The sequence below is a fragment of the Brachyhypopomus gauderio genome, chromosome 16, assembly GCF_052324685.1.
Source record: "Brachyhypopomus gauderio isolate BG-103 chromosome 16, BGAUD_0.2, whole genome shotgun sequence".
NCBI classification, from domain to species: Eukaryota; Metazoa; Chordata; class Actinopteri; order Gymnotiformes; family Hypopomidae; genus Brachyhypopomus; species Brachyhypopomus gauderio.
This window is the reverse complement of record NC_135226.1, coordinates 12028324-12053586: the sequence shown is the minus strand read 5'-3', so window position 1 is coordinate 12053586 and position 25263 is coordinate 12028324. Positions and strand designations below refer to the sequence as shown.

The 25263-nt window shown below is 44.2% G+C and overlaps 3 protein-coding genes across 6 annotated transcripts in view; all 3 read right to left on the bottom strand.

The window, feature by feature from the left end:
- Positions 1 to 592: 592 nt before the first annotated feature.
- LOC143478015 (T-cell surface glycoprotein CD3 delta chain) lies at positions 593 to 3351 on the bottom strand. Its single transcript, XM_076976929.1, has 6 exons — positions 3214 to 3351; positions 2794 to 2857; positions 2404 to 2580; positions 2147 to 2287; positions 1921 to 1970; positions 593 to 1630 (listed from the first exon to the last, which is right to left on the bottom strand). The coding sequence occupies exons 2-6, from the start codon at positions 2846 to 2848 to the stop codon at positions 1574 to 1576; spliced, it is 480 nt and encodes a 159-aa protein (XP_076833044.1). The 5' UTR covers positions 2849 to 2857; positions 3214 to 3351; the 3' UTR covers positions 593 to 1573.
- Positions 3352 to 4316: 965 nt separating this feature from the next.
- On the bottom strand, positions 4317 to 11802 carry tmem25 (transmembrane protein 25). 4 transcript variants are annotated; one of them, XM_076976928.1, is made up of 10 exons: positions 11344 to 11801; positions 10706 to 10879; positions 10344 to 10425; positions 9875 to 10225; positions 9110 to 9400; positions 8615 to 8746; positions 8252 to 8285; positions 7964 to 8067; positions 7752 to 7844; positions 4320 to 5602 (listed from the first exon to the last, which is right to left on the bottom strand). In XM_076976928.1, exons 3-10 carry the CDS (start codon positions 10417 to 10419, stop codon positions 5529 to 5531), a joined length of 1155 nt encoding a protein of 384 aa, XP_076833043.1. In that variant the 5' UTR covers positions 10420 to 10425; positions 10706 to 10879; positions 11344 to 11801; the 3' UTR covers positions 4320 to 5528. The 4 variants fall into 4 exon arrangements, with proteins under 4 accessions (XP_076833040.1, XP_076833043.1, XP_076833042.1 ...); XM_076976927.1 differs by having other exon boundaries at positions 4323 to 5602; positions 10820 to 10879; positions 11344 to 11799; XM_076976925.1 differs by lacking the exon at positions 10706 to 10879 and having other exon boundaries at positions 4317 to 5602; positions 11344 to 11802.
- Positions 11803 to 12660: 858 nt separating this feature from the next.
- The window catches only part of sik3 (SIK family kinase 3), a 26953-nt gene continuing 14350 nt past the window's right edge, over positions 12661 to 25263 (bottom strand). The window contains 13 exon segments of the mRNA XM_076975944.1: positions 12661 to 14876; positions 15027 to 15156; positions 15485 to 15614; positions 15728 to 15885; positions 16500 to 17254; positions 18083 to 18374; positions 18758 to 18867; positions 20677 to 20735; positions 21025 to 21144; positions 21548 to 21677; positions 24574 to 24590; positions 24592 to 24648; positions 24650 to 24702. Of these exon segments, the coding sequence (XP_076832059.1) occupies positions 15035 to 15156; positions 15485 to 15614; positions 15728 to 15885; positions 16500 to 17254; positions 18083 to 18374; positions 18758 to 18867; positions 20677 to 20735; positions 21025 to 21144; positions 21548 to 21677; positions 24574 to 24590; positions 24592 to 24648; positions 24650 to 24702 (2003 nt within the window). The 3' untranslated portion in view covers positions 12661 to 14876; positions 15027 to 15034.

Below are 25263 nucleotides of genomic sequence, written 5' to 3'. Positions count from 1 at the left end.
TAATGAAACGTAATAATAAGTAATAATTCTGTGGTCTAACGAAACCAATATGGTTTTACATCAGCCATGTGACACTCTGTGGTGGATAGAGAAGACTGTGTTGGTATTATGGTCTCAGTGACCCGTAACACCATAATTCAGCCATGCTCAGGTTCCAGCCCAAAGAACCAGGGACAGTGCCTGACTGGACCTGAAATTCTAGACTTAACAGCTGTGTGATAAATGGATAATGATGTGAAAATGACTGACTGCTTAATGAACTACTGATTATTCATGAACTTGAAGTAACATTCAGCATTTAATTGCCTTATCATTTGTTTTAGTAAAAATATGTTCAATGTGTACATTAGTGAAAAAGGAGTTCAATGTGACATGCCTGTTAAAACATGCTTGTTCATATTTATAGATGAGTTGATGTATCTGCGCACCAAAGAACAGCACGTCATACAGTTAGGACTGGTTTGACCATACAAGGTAAATACCTACTTTATTACATTATTTTATTTAGTTACATTTTATGTCTGATCTAATAATTTTAATAGTTTTCCATCTTATTTACTTTATTACATTATGTTGTCTATAATTTTATTAATTTGTCATTTTATTATATTATTTCATTATGTTTGTTTCCTTTTTATATTTAATTTCTTTTAATGTTTTTATTTTCTTATCTTTGCTTCATTTTAATGTTTTTTATTTATTCTGTTGCATGTATGTTTGAAAGGTGCTGTACAAATAAAGATTATTATTATTATGGTGTGTTCATATGTGTAACCTGATTAAATAACATCGAAGCTTTGAAATTAAAACAAATTAAATTTGATCAAGCACAACCAACAGAGATTCAGTGAGAACATCCACTGACCCATTGAATAACTTTCTAAATCTCATTCTCACAGCATAAAGGTTTTTGACATATCGCTGCATCGAGGTTCTCTGAGACTTAATACGGAGGTTCGAGAAAATATCAAAACATCTAACTTGCCTGTTAGTGTCCTGTCATTCTTTGCGTGGTGGGTTTCTACACAATTTTAGAAAATGTTGAGACTGTAAGTCTCATGAAACTGTATTAGTGCGAATACAGCACCAGGCTTTCTGTTGTTGTTTTTGTTTTTCAGCATCTTTGGTTTTCAGCATCACAATCTCACTCAGTGGAATGTTTATACAGCTGCTGTTTATTGTATGATCACTGCTTGCCATTTATTGAGATCATTAATGTTCATTTTTACCAAATTAGCAAAAATGTGTTGAACGAAGCAGAATCAAGCGGCAATAACGCACAAGTATGTAATGGAGATCTTACAGTCGGCATTACTCCTGTAAAAATGTACCTGTATGATGTATGATGTAATAGAGCTCTTATATTCAACATTACCAATACCGCTTAGGGAAAATTGAGAAATTGGACAAAGACAACTGTAAAATATTAACAAATATCAACAATGATAATCAGGACAAAAAGAAACATGTACAAAATCACTCCTAAACACAAATGTATTTCCACACGGCAGACACTGCAGTCACCATGACCTGCATTAAAGAAATTATCAAATACAAGTAAAGAAGGGTCTGTTCATTTCCTCCGGCCTCCCAGCGCACTGTATTCCGAAATCTGGCCTGAGGCCAGTTGCTGCATGACAGAGAACGAATATAAGAAAATATTAAAGAAATTTAATTTATTATATATTATGAATGATCTATTACGTATTATATATTGTATATTATGTATTATACAGTGAGGCAGATATTGCAAAGATACAAAGTATTATAGCTCATTACTTTCACTCTTTTCACAATGACTGAGCTAATGCTACTAATCTTATATTAAATTAGTCTCAATTAAAAGATTTGATATGCTGAGGGGAAGCAATCAACAAAATTGATTCATATTAGCATATCCACACTAGAATAATTCCATACCTGATATGTGTCGTTTTCTCCATTAGGGAGTAGAGCCTTCTTATCTGAAGCTATACAATTACAGGAAGAAAGGGCAGTTTACTGCATGTCTGTGAGCATCTTCAATGTTTAGCTAAATGGAATCATTAATTTAGTAAACTCATTTGTAATGTCCATTAAGCAAATTAATGTCATCTTGATTTCCAATGTTTCTGTGCTTAAGACGTTCCTGTTGCATAGACAGTACCTTTGTTTCCAGACATGCTTTTATTTCTGGGCTGTGCAGACAGGCTGTATACTGCCAAGCCAATTAGAAAAGTTGCCAAGATGTTGCCAACTATGATGCCAACAATTGATATTACATCTAATTCAATACAGTTGTCACAGGCTGCAAAGAAACAATGAATTAGCACAAGGAATGTACTTGCACATCATGACTACAGTGTATATATATATATATATATATATATATATATATATATTAGGGAAGGGTGAAAAACTTACTTCTGAATTTAACAAAAATTTTATTTTTTTCCATACAAGTTTTCTCCCCGGAGTTCTCATCCCTGTATTCCAGGTTTAAAAAGGTATCTGTTTTTTCCTTCACGTTCCATGTCCCGCCTTTACATTCCAGTTTGACTCCAGATGAAGTTTTGTGGACAGCAATTGGACTTTCAGCAGCTGCAAATTAGAGAACCAATTAGACAAAGTGAGTTTTCTTACCTGTAGTTTTCAACTCTATAATTTGTTTGCTAGTTTAGTTTTAACATAGTCTCATTAAGGAAACAGAGAATTTATGCTTATATACTATGTACAAATATACAGATAGCCATTAAATATTTAAAGGTGGTTGTTACTCATCACAAAATATAAAGGAAGGGAACAGCTATTTACCAAGTGTTTGTTTCAGCACCAATCCAGTTAGGAGGAGACGAGTCAGCCACTTCATCTTAACCACCTTCCACATGAGGAAAAACAAATGTTGTTATTTCCACAACATTATAATACAGTACTCAATAACAAGGATGTTTTAGTCTGCTCCGAAACAGAGGCTCTATTCTTGAGAGTCGCCATTTGCCTTCTTACATTCAGCCATTTTGACTCTTCATGCTATATGCTTTGATGCATATGCTATTCTACACATCACTGATATGTAACGACTCAAACTTGCAGAGAAACTATGGAACGGAAAATAGTAATAGCATTTTTCAGCACAGACAGAAAAGAAACTATAATTAGCAGTAACGTCTAAATAACTTAATGACTTCAAAATAACAAAGTAACATAACCAGCAGTAACTTCAAAACAACACACCTTTTGATGAACACCTAAATTCACAGAAAATCTCCTTGAAATCCTGAGCACCAACTCCGTTTCTTTGTTAGGATTTAGTGTGTGAGTGACTTTCTCTCAGTCTCTCACTCTCTCTCTCCGTCACTTGGAGGAAGTACACATGTAGTTCACTGCACCTTCCTCACATGACTCTGGCCTACAGAAATGTAAAACACGCCAAGTAAATGAGCATGGACAATACAGAATTGTTTTTCAAAGTTTGGGCTGAGTTATTAATCTCAAGATTTGGGATCAGTTATTCATCTCAATATTTGAGCGGAGTTATTCATCTCAGTATTTGAGCTGAGTTATTAATCTCAACATTTGAAGGAAATAAACAGAAACTTTATCCAGCCACCAATGAAATTTGAGTCCACTGAGCTGTGTGGATTTCTGTGATCTAGTTAAAATGTTTGTTTATTTATTTATGATTTCTGACATGGTCCACAGATGTGTTCACCAGCCTGTTCCACACGAACCAAATTTGTCATTTCACATCCCAAGCAAATAATTTCACGATATACATATTTAAAGGATGCATATGAGTGAATTTTGCTGGGGGTTTTTTTTACATCCTAGTGTAGTCAGCCTGTTTATTTCAAAAAAACAGTAATGATCCCACTAACAACTTCCTGTCCATGACAGGAAGACACAACACATAACCAACACCTGTTCTCACCACAGGAAAACACAACCAACAACCAACACCTGTTTTTCACCCTCCAACACAATTACTGACTCCCTTTCCCACCACACACTTCAATTCCTAAACCCCACACAAACATTTTTTTAAAAGCATACATACATTTCCCAGTAATCAGCGTTTAAGGAATCAGTTCATGTTCAGAAGCAATTTCCTGAAAAGCACATCTCTCAAACTTTAGCTACAGCATTCAACGTCACACCTACAGAATGGTCAGAGTCCTTTTCTATAAAGATGTGAAATGCAAACTGTTAAATGCATATACATTTAAGAAAAAACTATGCAGATGTTTGACCAAAAGCAGTCATGTGTAACAGGGAGCAGGCAGGTAGGTGTTTTGAATCTAGCACCCCCTGCTGGATAGAACTGGCAAAGTCTCCTCGGCTCATCTTTAATAAACAATAAATACAGTACATTCTTTATGTCACTATGCATATAAATATACACCGACATAACCAATAATTATACATGTAGATCAATAATTAGATATGGTTTGGCTACAATTATCTGTTGTGTAGTTTCGTTATACAAATATAAATTAACTCGCATTATTAAAATGTTTAACATTTCATTAGAATACATAAAGCACATCTAGCATTCCAAAATGCAGCACAGTATTTTAAAGTGTTTGGACCACAGCAATATTCACACAAATGTAGTTCTACTGTACTCGCCTGCCATCTCGTTTAACTTGCATATTTCATATATGGTATTTAATAGCAATAATTTAGCAATAATTTCAATACATTCAAAGTACTCTTAAAGTGTTATATCATCAAAACAGGACTTTTATTTTATAATGCTTTGAATGAGCTTGTTTGCATTAACCTCTTTTCCATCATAGGGCCAAAACGTTACTACAGGCGGATCAGGGCTTTTCCGTGCCATGCTGGACTCCTGAAACTGGTTACGATTTCTTTTAGAAAGTGTTGTGCTTGAAATCAGGGGATGAACTTCTGGTAGCAAAGGGTTATCATAACTATACATCATACATCATAACTATGTTGCTACACAAATATAGTTTCTGATGAGATATAGTCTGATGAGATGGACAGTTTGGCTTTGTTTGGACTGTTTTAAGTGCTTCTTTTACATGTGTGAAACATTTTCAAACATTGAACACTGGCGATGAGCGAGAAGGCAGCATGAAGAGGTTTATCTCCAATCAGAGAACCCCTACGTCACTAAGCCACACCCCCACCTGAACAGTTCTGCAGCTCTGAGCATGGCTGAACAGTTTGTAAGCGCTCCAGACCAAACTGTTGATGTGAAAATGCAGTAGGAATAGTTACTCTCCGTACTCACACCCTTTCAGCCCTACAATGGAAAAGGCTCATTGTTTTAAAATGGTCAATGTTGGGTCCCCATGTTGGGCTGTCCATTGCGGAAGTTATCCAGAATGTTCAGGGAGAGAATGACAAAGCACGGTTGACCAGGAATGACAACACTTCATGTGTGACGTCATGTGTGCATGTCAGAAACATGTCTGCCCTTGTAGGGACAAAAGTTCACTTCTTTATATCTTCATCAGGTGTTTAGGGACGTGTGTGTGTGTGTGTGTGTGTGTGTGTGTGTGTGTGTGTGTGTGTGTGCCCTAAAGCCAGATTTCATCACTGCTTGTGCTGTTCACTTTGTAGATGTAACCAACCATGGGGTACCGGGCAAAGCCTGCGGAGAGAGAACAGTGTTACTGTGTTAAAAGTGCCTCATACAAAGAGCACACACACACACACACACCACTGTTACTGTCTTAGGACACCAAGAAAACTAAAAAAACTAAAAACTAAAAGCTTTATTAGGACAGTACACAGCTCAACAAAAAGATGCAGGAAGGTACCATGGTGCCACTCTCAAAGTGTTTTGCTCTTTTCTCAGTCTAAGTAATCCCAGCCTGTGGGTTTCATCTGCTGAATCTATTTTCTATCTCTGGGTCTTCATCGTCTTTTAGGGTGTTTGGAGGCATTATGAAATCATGTCTCCAAGCCAAAAATTGAGAAGTGTGCAAACCAAACTTGTGCAATTCTGGCCATCTCAAAACATTTTGAAAACATTTTTATATATACCAGTGCATTTCATTATATTAATGTTCATTAACATATTCTAGATTGTTTTATATGCATATAAACACATTGTAGAGAAAGATGCTTAGCATTTTGGCGGAGCCTGAGGCTTTTGCAGTGTGTGGGTTTTGATCTAGAACATCTTCCAAGGACAATATTAAATGTACCTCTTACATATCTGATCTTTCCTCAACTGGGCAACACAAAAATGACACAACTACTCACTTTTAGTAATGAAACAGGTTCCCAGTTGTTAAAGCAGCTGTTAGGGTTAGGGAATCTGATCTGTAATGCAATGCTTCAATGTTTGTCCAGCTCACTCCAACTCACTACACATAACTATAACGCTATAATGAGTTACATTTATTGTTGTTGATTTTCATGTTTGAGTCTTTCTAGGCAGAAGAATGTGTTTTTACACCCAGTAGAAGTGCATCAAGTGGTGCTGGGTGCTTACCACTGGGTTAGGGGTTAGGGGCAGTGATGTCAGTAACGCGTTACTTAGTAACGCGTTACTCTAATCTTACCACTTTTTTCGGTAACGAGTAATATAACGCGCTACTATTTCCAGTCCAGTAATCAGATTAAAGTTACTTATCCAAATAACTGTGCGTTACTATTTATATTTTCCCTAGTAAAATATATATTTTTGCTTTCTTCTTGGCTCAGTTCTACTTTTGCGTCTGACCGTAGCGCTCGACTCCGCACGCTGCGCGCGACCCTGTGAAAGCGCGAGCACGTTTTACAAGTCATTTTTTGCAGTGTCCTCCCGTAACGATATGTGGTAGTATAAAGAAACACCCCTCAAAAACAGGGGAAGGAACATTTACCTGATGAATTTTAATGTTGCTTTGTGTTCCACGTTTGAAAAGTGCTGGAATTTTGACTAACGTCGCCTACTTTAAAATGCTTGAAATTGTAATGGTATTTCGTTTCACAAGCTGTCTGACTGAACTGGGGTGGGTTTCCCGAAACGTTCGTAGCTTCATACGAGGTTACGAAGTACTTGGCGCTACGAACGTTTCGGGAAACCCACCCCAGTTCGCTTGTATTACGTTTACAAATAAATTTACAAATAATACCGCGCAGCTACACAAACGTAATGTCAGGAGATACTATAGCGACTCCTACTCCTCACGGCGAGTCTTGCCCTTTAAGTGACACTGGGGGGCGGAGCCTGCGCGCGCCAGGGTTGCGTTATCAATAAAGTTTCCCTCCTGGGATTTTTGGATTAAGCAGTTTCTGCCTCGGTTATTGAACCTGCTTCAATACATTGTTACTGTTAAAAATGCACTTCCAATAAAGTGAGTATTGGAAAAATTTATTTTGCTGCTGAATGTAACTACTAAAGTAACTTGTAATCTAACGTAGTTACTTTTAAAATCAAGTAATATGTAACGTAACTAAGTTACTTTTAAAAGGAGTAATCAGTAATCAGTAATCGGATTACTTTCTCAAGGTAACTTAGCCATCACTGGTTAGGGGTTAGGGTTAAGGTGAAGAAGCCTTGGTGAGTGTGTAGTAAGGACACTCGAGGAACATTCCTGAACCTGTTTTTACAAATGGCCTACCTCCAACATATGTACATGTTCAAAAAACATTTCATCACATTTTACTAAATATTTCATGTTATTTGTAATAGTAACAGTATGACACTTTTTAAAATGATGAAAATGGGCATAAAACCACCCATAAAAAATGTGCACCCATCTATACGTGCACACAAAGACATACTTTGAGATGTCGTGACCTCTGACCTCTGGCTGCGTACGCCAAGGACAGGTCCTCTTCCTCCTCTTCATCCTCCCTCGTCTTCTGCACGGAGGTGTTCTGCTTGGAGTTTGGCCGCCCTGAAGAATTGCAAACATTGCACATTGATTCTTGTTCGCACCATTAAAATAAAACCTTGCTCCAAGATCTAAGCTCCATAAGGAAGCTCCGTTCCTAGGACAGTGTGAAGCTGTCTTGCCTTTGCAGAGCGTGCTGTGGTCATTGAGTTGCATGTTGGAGGGCAGGGACATGTTCTCTCGAGGAAGATACACCCCGTTTGACTGCACCTTCTCTGAGCCATTACTGCAACAAACACACGCATGCAAGTGACCCCACACACGGCCTTCTGAACACAACTTTGACAACCAAGCATTGTTACGCCTTACAACTCCATTACATTCTTTTCTTCCCATGGATTTATAAATACCCTGACAGGCCTCTTAGTTTTCATATGGACATTTAGCATGATGGTCATGTATTTACACACCTCTTTGGGGTTATGGGAATTACAACGGGCTCATCTACTCAACAGCCAGATACGCAGTTAGCCAGAGAGCAGCGCAGCAGGAAAGAGAGAAAGAAAAATGAAATTAGTGTAAGAAAGCCTTTAAAAAGTAACATTACTTTATAAGTAAATCATGTTCCTCCAAATACACTCATGTGGTGTCTGGTTTCCTCACCTGCACTAGAAGCACTTATTTGAATAAACTCTGCATCAGACACTAGCCCAGAATACTGGACACAGTGTTTAAATTACATGATGTAACAATAATATCAACATGATGCACAGTGTTGCACAGGGAAAACACAGTCCTTACACATGCTGTGCTGCAGGAGGAGGCTATCATACCGATAATCTTGCTTTTGTCCTTGTACAGAAGGCAGAGCACCATTAGTGTGAGGATGAGGAGGGTGACGAAGCCTGCCACACCACCGGTGACGATCCCCAACATCGGAACTTCCACACGTGACTGTAGGAATTCTGGAAACAGAAGAGGGCCTTGAAAACAAGCCAGCAGCAAAACAGTGGAAGGCAATGAACGAGCACCTGAGGGTCCCAGGTGCAGTTTAAGCCCAAGACTAAATGCCCTCTGGTGTTTCATCCCTCTCTTTTAACTAACCCCCTAACACAGTTAAGAACCAAGAAAAAAGATAACAAAGACTGTACTATGAGCTGGAACAGGAACACGTACTTCGCGTGGCTCTCATGGTCATTAATTAAAACAGTCAGAACATTCATTACACTGCCCTAATTTTATTAATTAAAACACCGTAATTTGATTCCTTAAATAAATCAATATAATGGTCTATTTAGCATTCTGAATGTGAATAGAAGAATCAAAACCTGTGAGAGTGAGGTTGGTCTGGGTGGAGCCGAGATTGTTGCTGGCACTAACTGAGACATTTCCGGATAGGCTGCTTAGCGTGACCTGTAGACTGTGGTTGGCCAGCCAGGGATAACTCCGCGAGTCCAGCATGAGGAAGTCAGAAGTGTTGGCCACCAGCTGGCCAGACTGGTCCACCCACGTGATGGTGGCGGGGGGGTTGGAGCGAACCAAAGCAAAGAGCACCAAGGAGAGCCCAGGGTCAGAGGTTTCACTATAGTGAGCGTTCACTCGCAGTAACTCTGGCTGAACTGGGGTGGGGGGGAAAAGGATGTATTGAAACATCAATAGAAAATGAAACATATGTACTGTTCATCATCTGGATCTGTGATTGTTTCAATCAGCTGTCAGCTTGTGGTAAGCAGACGCTGACTGCAGAAGGGTTATTACCATGGGGTTATACCAGACGGGTAAGTGCCCATTTCAGGGGTACTTAGCCTTATGTCATTTCTTAATAGTTTAATTATATGGCACTTCTTATGCACATTAATGGCAGATGGGTTTTGACCTAGAACATCTTCCAAGGACAATATTAAATGTGCCTCTTACATATCTGATCTTTCCTCAACTGGGCAACACAAAAATGACACAACTACTCACTTTTAGTAATGAAACAGGTTCCCATTTGTTTAAGCAGCTGTTACGGTTAGGGAATCTGATCTGTAATGCAATGCTTCAATGTTTGTAGGTGTATTTAGGTGCCTTAAACCTTAGGAAGCACTCACACTGAACATTGAGGATGACCGTAGCGTTGTAGCTCTCTCTGCCCCCGGGGTCAGTGGCAGCACACACTAGCTCACGGTCCCATTTCTTGGGTCTGAGCGTAAAAGTGCTGTTTCGCTCTGAGGTGTACCTCACTGTTCTGGAATCTTCTGGTGGCTTCATCACAAGCCGCCTCACTCCCTGGCTGCCTGTTACCTCGCTCTGCCTCTCACCATTCAGGTACCAAGTCAACAAGGGAGGGGCTTGTGAATTCCAGCCCTCTGATTGGCAGCTGAATTGGTGAGTAACGTTTTCTAGTAGAGTGACCTCAGAGTTCTGCTGTCCATCAATCTTGGGAATAGGCTCAACTGCTCCTATTAAACCCATACAATAACAGCAACAATTAGAATTTTTCTAAAGTGAGGCATGTTCACCATGATACAGTATACATCTCAGCCATGCATGTGCAGCTGTGGGCGTTTGGTGTCCCACCTGTCCAGCTCCAGGTAAATGTGTGTAAGAGCACAACAGACAGGCCCACCCCCGGCCTTAGATAAACATACTCCATACTCCCCTAAAGGAAACACACACATGCATAGAGGAAGGGTGAGGAAATCACTTCACAACTACAGAGAACCTTACATAACGAAAGAAATTTGTAATTTGTAATAGTCATGCAACAGAACGACATAAAATACATGTATAGCAAGATGAGAAAGAAACTGAGTGAAACTGTTAATCTAGGGTCAATGTTTTAGTCTGTTCAATGTGAAGGAAGACAGAAACAGGCTGGGACGAAGGGAGACGGATAGAGAGAGAGACACATCTGGGTCAGGATCATTACTGAGACGCACGTCGACGTAAAAAGGGGGGGAATGGCAACCAGGAGGCGGGTTAAAGTGAGGGCGATGATGGCGTGAAGACTTTGGCGAGCTACGGCCAACTGTCAGCAGCTCCTGCTCTCTTGCCTTATCAATAATTCACAGATTTGTGCGTTCTGCCGTCCAGGGGAGCACCAGGACTGCGTCCTGGACAATCAGTGGAAACACACAAACATGAATCAGTCTGGAGCAGTGGAGCTCAGAGATACACAAACTGATCAATCAATGCCAGGACAGTCAACCACTGATCAGATTAAATAACAGATTGATCGATTAGGCATCCATAGCATTTTAAGTGAGGCCATTTTGTTTTAACACACTGAGCCCCTGCTGTGAGGAAAGCAGGTAAAACCACCGAACCTTCATGTACTCACTCATTAGCAAAATAGCTCGAATCCACATGCACAGTAACTACCAGCATTTGACAACAGATCCCCACCTGACTGGCAGCACGCTGATCCGTGGACGTTTACTCTCACAGATGTTCCTCACACAAACTCATGAGCGCACACACATTCCTCCCCTATGATTACTAGCAGAGTATCCTTCCAGCATTGTGAACGTTTTGTCGCAATTCCCACCACACACACACACACACACACACACACTACCTGTGTGCAGAGCTGCTGAAGGTGACTGTCAACCCTCCATGGATCCATGAACGCCTGCAGGAGGAGATTCCCACAGCCTGCAGCTTGGGCAATAAAACAGGCGCGCGCACGCGCAAACAGATGTACGCGCAGACGGGCCCCGGCGCTCGCGCGAACGGTACTGATGCAGGCAGCCGTGTCGTCAGCGCCGAGCGAGCGCGTGTGAGTGCATAAGTGCTTGCTAAGCCATCTCCATGTATTAACCATCAGCCTGCAAGCACCAGCTCTAATCTCTCCAAAGCTACTGTGCGAGAGACTGAGGGGGAGGGGCTAGATGAAATGAAGCGATGACGTGGCAGACACACACATGCACGTGTATAAGAAAGTGTTTTATATATAATACATTTTTTTGCTTCTCCTGAGGTCATATATTTTTAGAGCAACCACTCCTCCTCTACACACGGAGATAAAGGCCACTCAGCTCTTATTGGTCGGTGTGTTCTGGGAAGCCTCCGCACTGCAGACCACAGAACGCTTGGACGAACGCCAGCATGTTTTATTATCCAGTCACTTCCATCCAGAAAACAGCAACTTCAGCTGAGCAGCAGAACAGGCAAGCATCCAATCAAACAGCCATGTCCTCAAGTAGACAGGAGACACCGTACATCTGTAACACAAGTACTGCAGTTTCGGATCTCGGGTCAAAACCCAACATGTCAGCACCAACAGTACTGACTATATTACTGTCAGCACGGATCGCTCAGCATCTCTTTGTCTGAGAGACAGGTGGAGCGCCCAGGTCTGTCCCACCAAACTTCTACTCCAGCTACACCTACCTGGGCCACACGGTACTTCCAGTGGTCAGCGCTGGTGGTCAACCACTCTGAAATCATCAAGAAATCCACGACAGAGTTCTCTTTTGTTTTATTTCTTTATTTATATATATTTATTATTCATCTCAGTTTGGAATTCTTTTTTTAACCATTGTTGTTGCACTTTAGTATTTTTTGTACTCCAAAACAAAAACAAACAAAAACGAAACAAAAATATAATGAAGGGCAGGAAAAGTGAAGAGAAGGAAAGGAAGGGATTAAGGAGGACAGGGCACGGAAGGAGTGAGCGAGACGAGCGATGAGAGGATGAGGACAGAGCCTTCATCACAACCCAGCAAACACCTGGGCCTCGGCGCCACGTCTAAATGAAGAGGAAGGTGACCGGACTCACACGGCCGCACGCTCACCCAGCCGGCTCTCCTGAACTCTGCTCACGGTTTTGTCCCTAACCTCCCAAACTCTGTCCCCTTCCTACACGCGCACTCCAGTGCTAGTGCACTTGAGCTGTCTCAAATCAGCTGCCACCTCTAGAACTTTGTCAAATCAGCTGATCTTTTTTTTTGCTGAATATTATAAATTCTCCTGGTTTCTCGACAGCTTCGGCGTTTTGAAATTTGCAAAGTTGGGTCTGTGAGCTGCGAGTGACGTAATCTCAGCCAATGGACTTCTAGCAACATCCAAATTCGAGACAAACCCTAGAGGATGAACGGAGGGTCCTGGGCAGCACGGCTTCATCAGCAGCACCAGACCAGCGTGTGGTGAGCGAGTGGAGACCCTCTCACCCTCAGCCCCGTTCAAGGCTTCCCCTGAGGGTGGAGCGTTTCTCCCCTGAAGGGCTCAGACACCATCATAAACCCTCAGTCAGAAACACAGTGACATATGGAGAATGAAAGCAGTGAACACTGTATGCAGATGTGTTTCAAACACCTGGACGCACCGATCACAGAAGAACTCCAACTGTACATGTTTCAGATGATGTGTACATGAGCTAGCATCTCTATTTCATCTTCTCTCTCACACTCACACACACACACACACACACCCACCCCACTCACTCTCAGTCTTGTATGCGCGAGCATGCACACACTCACCACACACACACACACACACAAGCATGCACACGCACACCTTTCAATAACAAACCGCAAAATCTGAATGTGAACAACAGTGACCTTGACAACATGGCAGAACAGAAATTATAAAAAGCAACAAAATAATGATCCTCTCCTCTGCCTAAACAATAAGAAAATAAGCAAAAGAGTCTCTCTCCACCATCGACTCTTCTGGGGAATAAGAAAAAAACAAAACAAAACCAAAAACAATATTACTCAGGAGAGGGGGAGAAAACAATGAACAATTCCAAAATAAAAATTAAAATATATAAAAACAACCTCCCCATCATGGAAGAAAGCGCTAGCTTTGATACAGAAATGGCATTGGCTATCTATACATGTCATCACTGTACAGGAAGAGGAAAGAAATGTCATAAAACTACCCACAATGCACCAAACTGTCACTGACATGGTAGGGGTGTTATGTGGCGTGTGCACAAGAGGGGGGAGGAGGGAGAGATTGTGAGTGTGAGAGAGAGCGTTAGCACGAGAGAGGGAGAGAGAGAGAGAGAGAGAGAGAGAGAGAGAGAGAGAGAGAGAGAGAGAGAGAGAGTTGGAATGAAGTGGGAGAGGGATGATGGGGAAGATGCTGATGTTGACGAGACACAGGAAGTCTGGGGAAAATAGCTTAAACAGAAAGTGCAGAATCACCGTGGTGATTGGAAAATGCTGTTCTTTTTTGCAACACATTTTTTTCTTCTTAATAATAGTTATTATAATATTATAACCATAAAACTTCTTTTACAGAAAACAATAACAATAATTATAATAATAATAATAATAATGATGAATTCCTACATGAACAGTAGCCATAAAAATGCATTAAAAAAAGTTAAAGAAACAGAACAAACAGAAATGAGAGAGACAAAAAGAATGAGAGCTGGTCGTCCTGTGCGATCGCGAGGTCTCTGAGCCCGTCCACAACCCACCCCTACAAGCGCGGTGGAATGGGTCGCTCTGAGAGAGGGCCTCATTGGGCTGCAGTCACAGCCCACTCCGGAATGATCCACTGTTGCACAGCAGAGGGGGGGGGGGACACTAACCTTTTCCCCCAAAAGCACAGGCTTTATGTGAAATACTTTGGGTTTGTGGCTAGATGTACAACTTTGCGTATGATAAATATGTCTCTTTGTATGTTTGTGTATTGTGTGTGTGTGTGTGTGTGTGTGTGTGTATTTATATATGTGTGTGTTTATGCAAGACTGTGTATGCCTTGTACATTGAGGCGCCATTCGTGCGTTGCTACGGCAACATTTAAAAGGGAAGGGAGTGTAGGGGCAACAATGATGGGGCAGGGAGGAAGGAGGAGCCAAAGGAGAAAGTGAATGATTAGGGGGCGGGGGCAGTGGGATAGCACCCGATTCATCCAATCAGACAGAAGAGCAAAACAATAAAACAAAACAGCCAATGGCGACTCTTCTTTTATAATCTGTAGAAGTATACGGGCACAACACACCCCCCCCCCCCACTCTTCAATACAGAACCCTCCCCTCCCAACTGTACATGACTACAGAACCCACGGCGCCCCCTACAGACAGACGATGGCAATTTGGCATGACGCAGCTGAACACAGGAGACAGATATGGAGCTTTATACACTGCACAAACCCCTGAGAGTGGGACAGCAAGAGAAAGAGAGAGAGAAAGAGAAAGGAGAAGCATATTAAACGTGAGTATTCAAACACACGTCCCCTCACACCCTCTGGTGCGGTGTTTAAAGCAGAGGTGTGAACGTGCAGGGCCGGAGCCCAGGGCGGTACCTGTGTGGTTAGACCCCGGCCTGCTCCATGCTGTACTGTAGGTCCTGGGGTTTGTACGTGAGCAGCATGTTGCTGGTGCAGGACGAGGGGAAACACGCAGCAGAATGGAGCTCTCCTTCCACGTCACACACTGCACACACCCCCCCACCCATATATGGAGGTTAGGGACATCCTGTCTACTAGACACACCCCCCCGCCCATATATGGAGGTTAGGGACATCCTCTCTACTGCACACACATGGCTCTGACTGACCTGGAGAACTGGACAGCTTAGGAGAACAGACATGAATTTCCAAAGATGTGCTGAGAAATTCAGAGTGGATCGTGGACACAGCAGTCAGGAAGACTAGGAGTGTGTGTGTGTGTGTGTGTGTGTGTGTGTGTGTGTGTGTGTGTGCGCACTGTGCAGGTTCATAAACGTGTGTATTCAGGTGTACGCGTGTCTGCTCCACACATACCAGACTCCTCCCTTTGATGTAGCTGCTGGCTTCCTGTCAGAGAAGACTGGCTGAGGATATCCGACATGCGGGCGGAGCTTAGCGCCTTTCCAGCCAATAAGCTCATTCCAGACATCGGCTCTGCCTGGTCCTACAAATGTGGTGAGTAAATACTGCTGAGTAAGCAAAACACACAGCTCAAAGACAAACAAAGGAACGAAAAAGCTCTAGACGACGTGTGTTGCGTCACACACAGGCACATACGTAAGCATCATCAGGCGTCTGGATGGTGTGATGGCGCTGGAGGGGTCCGCGAGGCCGGTAGGGGTCGCCCTGGGGGGGGCGGGAGCCGTATGCTGCGCCATTATGATCCCCCTCCATCACCACCACCCCCACACAGTCTGCAGCCTCTCCACCTGCTCCTACAGGGGGGAAGAGATAAACAAATAAACAAACAAATACAGTGACAGAGGGACAAACAGGACGTTTGGCTCTATAAAAGCAACATAATGGAAATAAATCACTTAAAATAATTAAACTAAACAAAAACAAAAGTGTGCGTGCATGTGTGTGTGCGTCTGTGTGTAAGGACACATGCCTGCGTTTGGTGTTTGTGTCTGTGTGTGTGTAAGGACGCGTGTGTGTGTGTGTGGACACGTGTGTGTGTGTGCGTGTGTGTGTGTGTGGACACGTGTGTGTGTGTGTGTAAGGACACACGTGTGTGTGTGTGTGTGTGTGTGTGTGTGTGTGTGTGTGTAAGGACACACGTGTGTGTGTGTGTGTGTGTGTGTGTAAGGACACACGTGTGTGTGTGTGTGTGTGTGTGTGTGTGTGTGTGTGTGTAAGGACACACGTGTGTGTGTGTGTGTGTGTGTGTGTGTAAGGACACACGTGTGTGTGTGTGTGTGTGTGTGTGTGTGTGTGTGTGTGTGTGTGTGTGTGTGTGTGTGTGTGTGTGTGTGTGTGTAAGGACACACGTGTGTGTGTGTGTGTGTGTGTGTGTGTGCGTGCGAGCGTGCTCTGGTGTTTACTCCACCTCTTGCTGTTGCTGTGCTGCGCATGTAGGCGTGTCTGTGTGTGGGAGAAGAGTACGTGGGCGTGTCCCCATGTGGTGGTGCCAACAGCTCGTGTCCATCTCCACAGGGGGCGGGGGCCTTGGCCAGCAGGCCGTCGTGATAGGCCGGGACATCGTCCTCCTCCATGCTCTCCGAGTGGGGGAGGGTCGGGGCGGGGCAATCGGGCTGGGTTCGGATCTGCAGCAGATGGTGGTAGTGCTGTGTGGGCGGGGCCTGTGCCGAAGGTGGGGCCTCCAGGCCGTCGGGGGCTTGGCCGAGCTGCCTTAGCAACAAGATCTCGCCGTAGTCCTGCGGGTTAGGGGGCGGGCCTGGCGACGGGACTGGGCGGGGACTCTGGCGTTTAAGCAGCGCGGCAAGGTCCTGAGGGGGGAGGCGGGTGTCGCCGTGGCCCGTCAAGGAGTGGCGTGGCGACAGCAGGCCCTGCAGGATGGGGGTGACGTGGTGTTGCTGGGCGGGCCGATAGTCGGGCGGGGTGGGCGAGAGCAGGGCCTGCTGCAGGGCGGAGGGGCTGGCGTAGGCCACGCCCCCTGCCGTGCCCGCCTGGTAGCCCTCCAGCCCTGGCACCTTCAGAGACGCCCCCTGCATGTAGGGGTTGTAGGTGCCCACCATGGTACTGGCCCCCGCACCAGAGCGCCCACCCTCGCCAAACAGGTGTGCGTTGAACTGAGCATGCTCATACGCGGACGTCGAACAGTGGAAGCGGCCCAGGCTACGACTGCAAGACAATAAAACAAACATCAGTGCACATCTCAAACATTCTCAGTCATGCAGACGCTCAAAACACCTGAAACATGAGCGCACAACAGTCAGCCAGTCACTCTAAAGAACTGAAGGTTATGCTAACAGATTCTAGACGAGCAATTCTATATATTCTGAACTGTTCTGAAACACCATAAACATGTGGTGAGGGGTGGGTGTGGCCTGGTGGGTGTGGCCTGGTGGACAAACATCCATTTCCTCCTCTTAGCACCTACCAGTGACACTGAGAAAACGTCCAGTCACTATTTACTGTGTCACATCTACACTGGAGTCCATTAGAGACATGGGACTGTACTGTAGAGATATGGGACAGTACCGTAGAGACATGGGACTGTACCGTAGAGATATGGGACTGTACCGTAGAGATATGGGACTGTACCGTAGAGACATGGGACTGTACTGTAGAGACATGGGACTGTACTGTAGAGACATGGGACTGTACTGTGGAGACATGGGACTGTACTGTGGAGACATGGGACTGTACCGTCTCATTCTCACTGTGCATCTCATCACATTTCAATACAAAATCCATCACTAATAACACATAAAACCCCTAAGTGATGACCGAACGAAAGCACGGATCAAATTTCACAACAGACCCAAAAAAGTAAAAAAATAGCTTCCAAATACTTAGAGACACTGCAAGAAAATGAAAAATGAACAGTGGTGAAGGTGATGAAAACTAAAGATGAACATTGATGGAGAAACAACACAAATCATCTGGGTAAAACTCTGGACTCTGGATCTGTGAGGCGGAGAGCCAGCACATTCTCCTCATCATCACCTGTGTGTCTCAGCATTGTCTGCACTCAGCTGCTTCCCAAGAACTCGGTGACAGGGCGTGGTTAAGAAGTTCTGCCGCTGGCCTCCTAGCTCCACCTCCTGGACCTGAATGGTCACTTGTTGCTGCTGTGGGAGGACCTGAGCCAATCCGACAGGTCCGTGGGTGGGACCAGAAGGCTGCTGCTGTGCTTGATTGGGCAAGGTCATGCGAGGGAGGCTGGTGGGGGGTGGGCTACCGCTGGAGGACTGATACAAGTCAGGGGCATGTTGGTACTGCACAGCAGACGGTGCACCTAAGAGAAGAGTCATGACGTATGATGGAGCACATCTACACACATCTACACACATCTACACACACCTGTACACATCTACACACACCTAAACACCTGTACACACATCTCTACACACCTGTACACATCTATACACATCCACACACCTGTACACACATCTACATACATCCACATACCTCTGTACACATCTACACCTCTGCACACGTTTGTACACATCTACTCACCTCTGTACACATCTACATACAACTACATACCTCTGTATACATCTACGTGTGTGTGTGTGTGAGTGAGTGAGTAAGTGAGTGAGTGAGTGAGTGAGCGAGCGCGTGTGAGTGAGCATGTGTGAGTGAGCGCGTATGTGTGAGTGTGTACGTGTGAGTGATTACCATGCGCCTGCATCATCCCTTGGCTCCCTGGAGGAGGACTTTGATTGGCCGGCCTGAAAAGATGGTTACTGGGATGTGTAGGTGGTGGACTGGAGGGCTGAATTCGCAACCTGAGAGAGAGAGAGAGAGAGAGAGAGAGAGAGAGAGAGAGAGAAAGAGATGTATTATTTATTATAATTCACAGTTTGATTGGAAGTGTGGATATGGGTGAACATCTGAGTGACGCAACTGACGCTGATGTATCTTGATGCGTCAGAGATTTACACTATATGCATTCAGGGCTATAATGTACACACAACTGACGGTGCTAAAAGAGGTGTAGACGCAGCCATCTTTGTAAACATGTCAATGTGCTGCTCTCTAAGTCAGTGAGTAAGAAGTTTGAGTTTTTAGCTTTGGACCATATAGTTTCTAAATCCCTTAGAATAACTGTTACAGGACTCCTTCAGCTGAGTGGTGCCTTACCTTCATTAAGTCAACTTCTATTGGACTTGATTTGCAATTAAATAGTAATCATGTTTGATTTAAATTGGAACTGGTTACATCCAGTATCTGATGAATTTAAAGCTTACTGTGATTCTGGTAAGTCCTGACAAATCATCTCTGATTTATCTGATTAGAACCAATGTTCCTCACAAATATTCATCTGTGTCTCCATTTGTCATTGATATCAGTGATCACTGTCACTACAGCAAGGAACACAATCATCTCTAACCCTAACCCTTAACTCTAACCCGTAACTAACCCTAATCCTAACTTAACCCCAACCCCTAACCCTAACATTATAACCACGCAGGATATGAAGCATTTCTCCCAACAAGGTTGTTTTTCATGACCTGTTTACATGGGACTGGGAAAAATAGCTGATGTAGAATGTGCTTGAACAGGGGTGCCCAATACGTCGATCGCAATCTACTGGTCGATCGCGAAGGAAGTGTAGGTAGATCACATGACATTAAAAAGTAGGGGATGAATGACATGCGTGTTAAACCGCACTAACTTGTTAGCTAGCCTCCAATTTATTTAAACTAAAGACAACAAACGGTATAAAAATGAGCGCCGTAGCTGGTCCGAGTAAGAATCCTAAAACCTACCACTTCACGCAGAATGGGAGGAGGATTTGTTTCACTATATTTCACTACGTAATAAGTGCGTTTGCCTCATCTGTCAGTGTGCCGTTGCTATTCCAAAGAAGGGAAACGTGGAGCGGCATTTTTGGACTGTTCAAGCATCATTTCGGGTGTCACTTTATTGTTAAACACAAGACGTCCTTCCAAGACGGAGATGATAAAAGAGGCATTTGCTGAAGCCGCTGATTCCTGGTTCGAGACATTAAAAACAAATCTGAAATATTATCTTCAATCAAAGCTCTCCAGGTATAGAGGAATACAGTCACACGGCGGTCTGAAGCCATGGCCGAGGATTTAACCCAGCAACTTTGGAAGGATATTGCGGACTGCGAGTGTTTCTCGCTACAATTAGCGATACTTTAAAATATTTTATAAATATAAATAAATAAAATACCTTATTTATCCTAAAAGGAAAAGGAAAAAAGAGTACACAATATTAAATAGTAATAACTTAAATAATGATAATATAGAAGAAATACATTTGTTTAGCATTTTTATTGTAGGTAGATCATTTTGACTTGGTCATCTTATAAGTAGCTCGCAAGCTGAAAAGGTGTGGGCACCCCTGTGCTTGAAAGTTTTACAGGCTTAATTCATAAGCACGTTCCTGTTAGGGGCTAAACAGTGAGGGTCAAAATAACCCGAACCCCAAACCTAACCCCAACCCATACTCCAGTTAGGCGGTACAGAGTGAAGTTATTATCGCAGTACATCTCTTGAATGTTCAACTGTATCTTTTGAATAGCTGTGTGTGTGTGTGTGTGTGTGTGTGCGAGTGTGTGAGATTACCTCTGAAGCTGGTGGGTAAGATGACTGGGCTGGTTTTCTCCATGTCCCAAATTAAGGGCCTGGAAAGGGAGAACCAGAAAAAGAAAGAGAGAGAGAGAGAGAGAGAGAGAGAGAGAGAGAGAGAGAGAGAGAGAGAGAGAGAGAGAGAGAGAGAGAGAGAGAGAGAGAGAGAGAGAGAGAGAGAGAGAGAGAGAGAGAGGGAGGGAGAGGGAGAGAGAGGTGAGTGGGGATGGGAGAATAGAGAGACAGGGAGGCAGGTTGTGTGACTGTGATGACTGTGTTTATACATATGTGTGTGTGTATAATTATTTGTAGTTAGCGGAGGATGTGCAGGTGTGGTGTGTGTACTTGTATCTGCTGGTGTAAGATCTGTTGTTCTTGCTGGTAGAGGATGTGTTGTTGCTGTGTGTGCTCCAATAGTTTCTCATCCTGTGGGGCAGCATACATCTTCTGCAACTGCTCACATTCCTAACACACTCACACACACACACACACACACACACACACACACACACACACACACACACACACACACACACACACAGTGTATCCCAAATTACAATGTTAACACTGCTATTACATTAATATGGAGCTAGTCTGCTAGCAAATTTCAGTGTGAATGGCACAAGAAAAAATTCTCAAGCAAACTGATGTGGCCAAATCTCACTGATGTGAACTGATGCACAGAGCCAATCACGCTGCAGCTGCACACGGCTCCTTGAGTTCCCTACAGCCTCACACAGCAGACGCCAACCCACCACACTGCTCACACCTCCTGTCCAGGGTCATGTCTTAACTGCTCTTGTGGCCTGTGTCTATCGTAAAAAGTGTGTGTGTCTGTGTGTGTGTGTGTGTGTGTGTGTGTGTGTACCTGTTTGAGCTGCTTGATCTCTAGCTGGGCTTTGAAGGCTTGGATAGTGGCAGCGCCATCAGAGAAACGCCGCACAGGAGAGAAGCGTTCCATTGGCAAGTGCAAAGTGTTACAGTCCTTATAAGACGACCTGGGATGGACACGCACACACGCACGCACGCACGCACGCACGCGCACACACGCACACACCACACACACACACACACACACACACACACACACACACACACACAACAGAAAACAGAACTAGTCAACTGGGGTACATAGGTAGAAAAAAGCAAGCTGTCATTCAACTTCAACTGATTCACTCACTGCCAATCACGTCACACCCAGAAGTCTGCAGGTCCATCAGACCCCAGTCATTATGCAGTCAATCACCTAAATAATGCACGTTTCACAAATGTTACACTGTCTGTATGAATTTGTGCCCATTCCATCAAAAGGGCATCTGATGCTGGACAAGAACATAATGCCTCGCAATCAACAACCCAGTCCATCCCAAAAGGTCAGAGGGCGGAGGTCAGGCCTCAAAACCAGGCGGCTGGACTTCCTCCAAACAAAACTGCAATCATGCAGGAAGAGGGAAAACCTCTTCACCAAACCGTTACCACAGAGTTGGAAGCATATAAACAGTCTAAAGTGACCTGGCATGGTGCAGCATTAACACTGCCCACAAAAAAAAGTTCCAGACTATCATTCCAGCCGTTGCAAATGGTGCTACGAGTTCTCCTGGCATCCACCAAGCCCAGACTCACCCGTCAGACAGACCACAGTGAAGCACGTCCACCCCAGCTGGAGTCTGGACCTGTGAGTGAGTGATGCTACAGCAGATGAGCCGATAACCACACTAGTGTGTTTCGGCCACTCTGCTGCCCCTACTCCATGGGTTCACAGGGCAGAGTTCACAGGGCAGAGTTCGCTTCACTGCTGTGCTGGTGCAGCTCCTAAAAGCTTCCATGTCCCAACAGGAGAGCTAGTGTAAACCAGGGTAGAGACTCCCATGGCAGAGACGTGATGAACTAGAGGCAGAGGTGGCATGCTGTGAGCATCACATCAGTGTCTGAGGCTCTTCCGCTCTAATGCCAGTGTTTCTCAAAGATCTCAAAGATGTTCTCTTACGCACGTCTCTGCGTACAGCAGGGTTAGGTGATGCGCCCCGTTTTTAGATCTTATCTGATCATGTGCATCTGATCATCTTTTCAAGTGAAGCGTAGAGATCGTGAGGTTGTGCGTTCTCTCAGTACTGTTTGGAAACTTAGCGATGTACAGTAATAAGGTGGATTCATTCCACGCTCACAGATCAACATGATGATTACAAGATCACTGGGCTGACTGGAATATTGCACCATGTACTCTACCATAGTTTCTGTCTTCAAAATCACCTCTACCCAGCAGCACGAGAGCTGAGGACCAGGTGCCAAAAAGAGGGATGTGATTCAAAGTCTGTAAACTTTGTTGGGCACTGAATAAGTAATACAACAAATCTGTCACAGGTAATTCAACAAATCTATCCAGTAGAAGACTGAAAAGACAATAAAGACAGTGAAGAATACAGAAGAGGTGACCGTGTCAATATTGCCTTTCTTGTTGGCTGCTATCTGCTTTGCTGTTTGTAGTGTCTTGGGTTGTGTGTGTGTGTGTGTGTGTGTGTGTGTGTGTGTGTGTGTGGGGGGGGGGGGGGGGGAGACCTGCCTTGGAAGCCTCTGGTGCAGCTTATAGCTGTGTACAGTGTGGGCTTTAAAGACCCTGGTGTTATCTAGTTCAACATGGCATGATGAAGTCGCAGATATTTTACCAACACCGAATGATGAAACAGGACTGCACATGTAGAGGACCATAGAAGTTCTGCTTACAAAAGTTCTGATTATTTTATGCCTTTTTTAGTGTACATTGAACTACTGCAGTCCTTGAAATCTGTGTTATCTAATGGATGTTTTAAATGGTGGAAATCGTTAAGTCAATATACTGTTTCAAATCTGGATATTCCGAACAGTACATTTCAAGAAAGATCGCAATGTGGAACATGACTGGGGTCTTAAAGATTGTGATATGGATTTTCAGGAAGATCGTTTCATATCCTGGTCATGCAGTGTATAGTGTCAAACAACTTTGTTCTGGTTGGTTTCATATCATAAATAAGGGACTGTGAACAAACAAATAAAAAAAAACGAATAAATAAAACCTCAGATATTACTAGATCCTGTTTATACTGAACCAGATACAGCGCTCAATAAATACTAATACAATACGATCGTCACATCTGATACACGTGTGCAGACTCCCAGTTCAGCTGTCGATTCAGGTGCCCTCGTACAGGTTGCTGGTGTCTGTTGGGGGGGGCGTGGCCTCTTCTTCTCCTCTCCTGGCAGGTAGCACAGCCCCCACAAGTTTCCCTCTTTGCTCAAATTTTTGTGTATTTACCCGACGCCGTATCTGTACTTTACCTTTAATGATTCGGATGTGTTAATGCTTCACCCCCTGAGCCAGGGTTGACACAGACGTGTACCGCTACAGCAGACGCTACAGTAGCTGGGCTTAATCACGATGAATATCTCCTTTGCATATCCCAGTGCGGGTTTGTGGGGTCCTTCCGACGCTCCATAGTTTTTATTTTATTCCAGCCTTTACCACAACTGTCCCAAATGACCGCATGAAAGCAAATAATTCAACAACTTTGATTGCATAGTTGCTGGTGTACTTCAATATGTCAAAGGTCAACATGCAGGGACATGCACAAAGAAAGGAGCCCGTGTCCAGTATGAGGAGCCCACAGCACTGCACTCTAACCCAGGCTGTGGCCCTCCAGCACTGGCTCTGCCACCAGGGGTCAGACGCAAGGGTCGAAGGTCAAACTAGAGGTCATGCATCTCAATTCACACACTCAGTCCTGAGCCCTAGATTTGACACAAACTGTATGCACAACAGTTGGGGCACAAGTGACTACTGTTGTGTACTTAGGGATGGTGTGTGTGTGTGTGTGTGTGTGTGTGTGTGTGTGTGTGTGTGTGTGTGTGTGTTCCCCTCACCGTGAGTGTTCAGGGGTCCCAGCCCCGCAGTCGTGCTCTCTGAGCGTCTGCTGAGAGCTCGGAGGAGGTGTAGCCTCGAGCTCCCCACGTTGTGTGTGGTGTGTCGCTTGGAGCTGTTGGCCAAGTACCCTGCACCCCGAGGGTGGGGGGGGGGGACAGGAAGCAGCACGGGTCAGCTCTCAGAGTGGCCACGTCGGACCACACTCGTGTTTGTTTGTTTGTTCTAGGGGTTATTGTTGTGCAAAAGCTTTAATCAGAAAGCAAAGCCATGAAAGCTAAATTTGGCATTGTAGAGTAAAATCAGGAAAATGTGAAGAATTTAGAAGATTTCAGGACTGATTGGGGTTTTTTCTTTTCCTTGCCCTGAAATTAGGGCAAGAAATTAAGACAAAGACAGAATGGAAAAAGAAATAAAGAAAAAAAGCTGGGGAACCCAAGCATCTGGTGCCCCCTGGTGGCAGAAAGCAGTGCTGCAGCCTTTAGTACGCTCCCCACACCCCGACACCCAGCACAGCGAGCAGCTCCCAGACACCACAACCCCGAGTACGCAGGTGTGCACGCGCACACACCACACACACACACACACACACACGCACACACAGCAGCTGAGAGGCAGTGAAAGCCACAAGTGCACAAACACAAATGCAGCAGCTACCAAAAACCACAGGTCTGCTAACCCGACGCCCACGT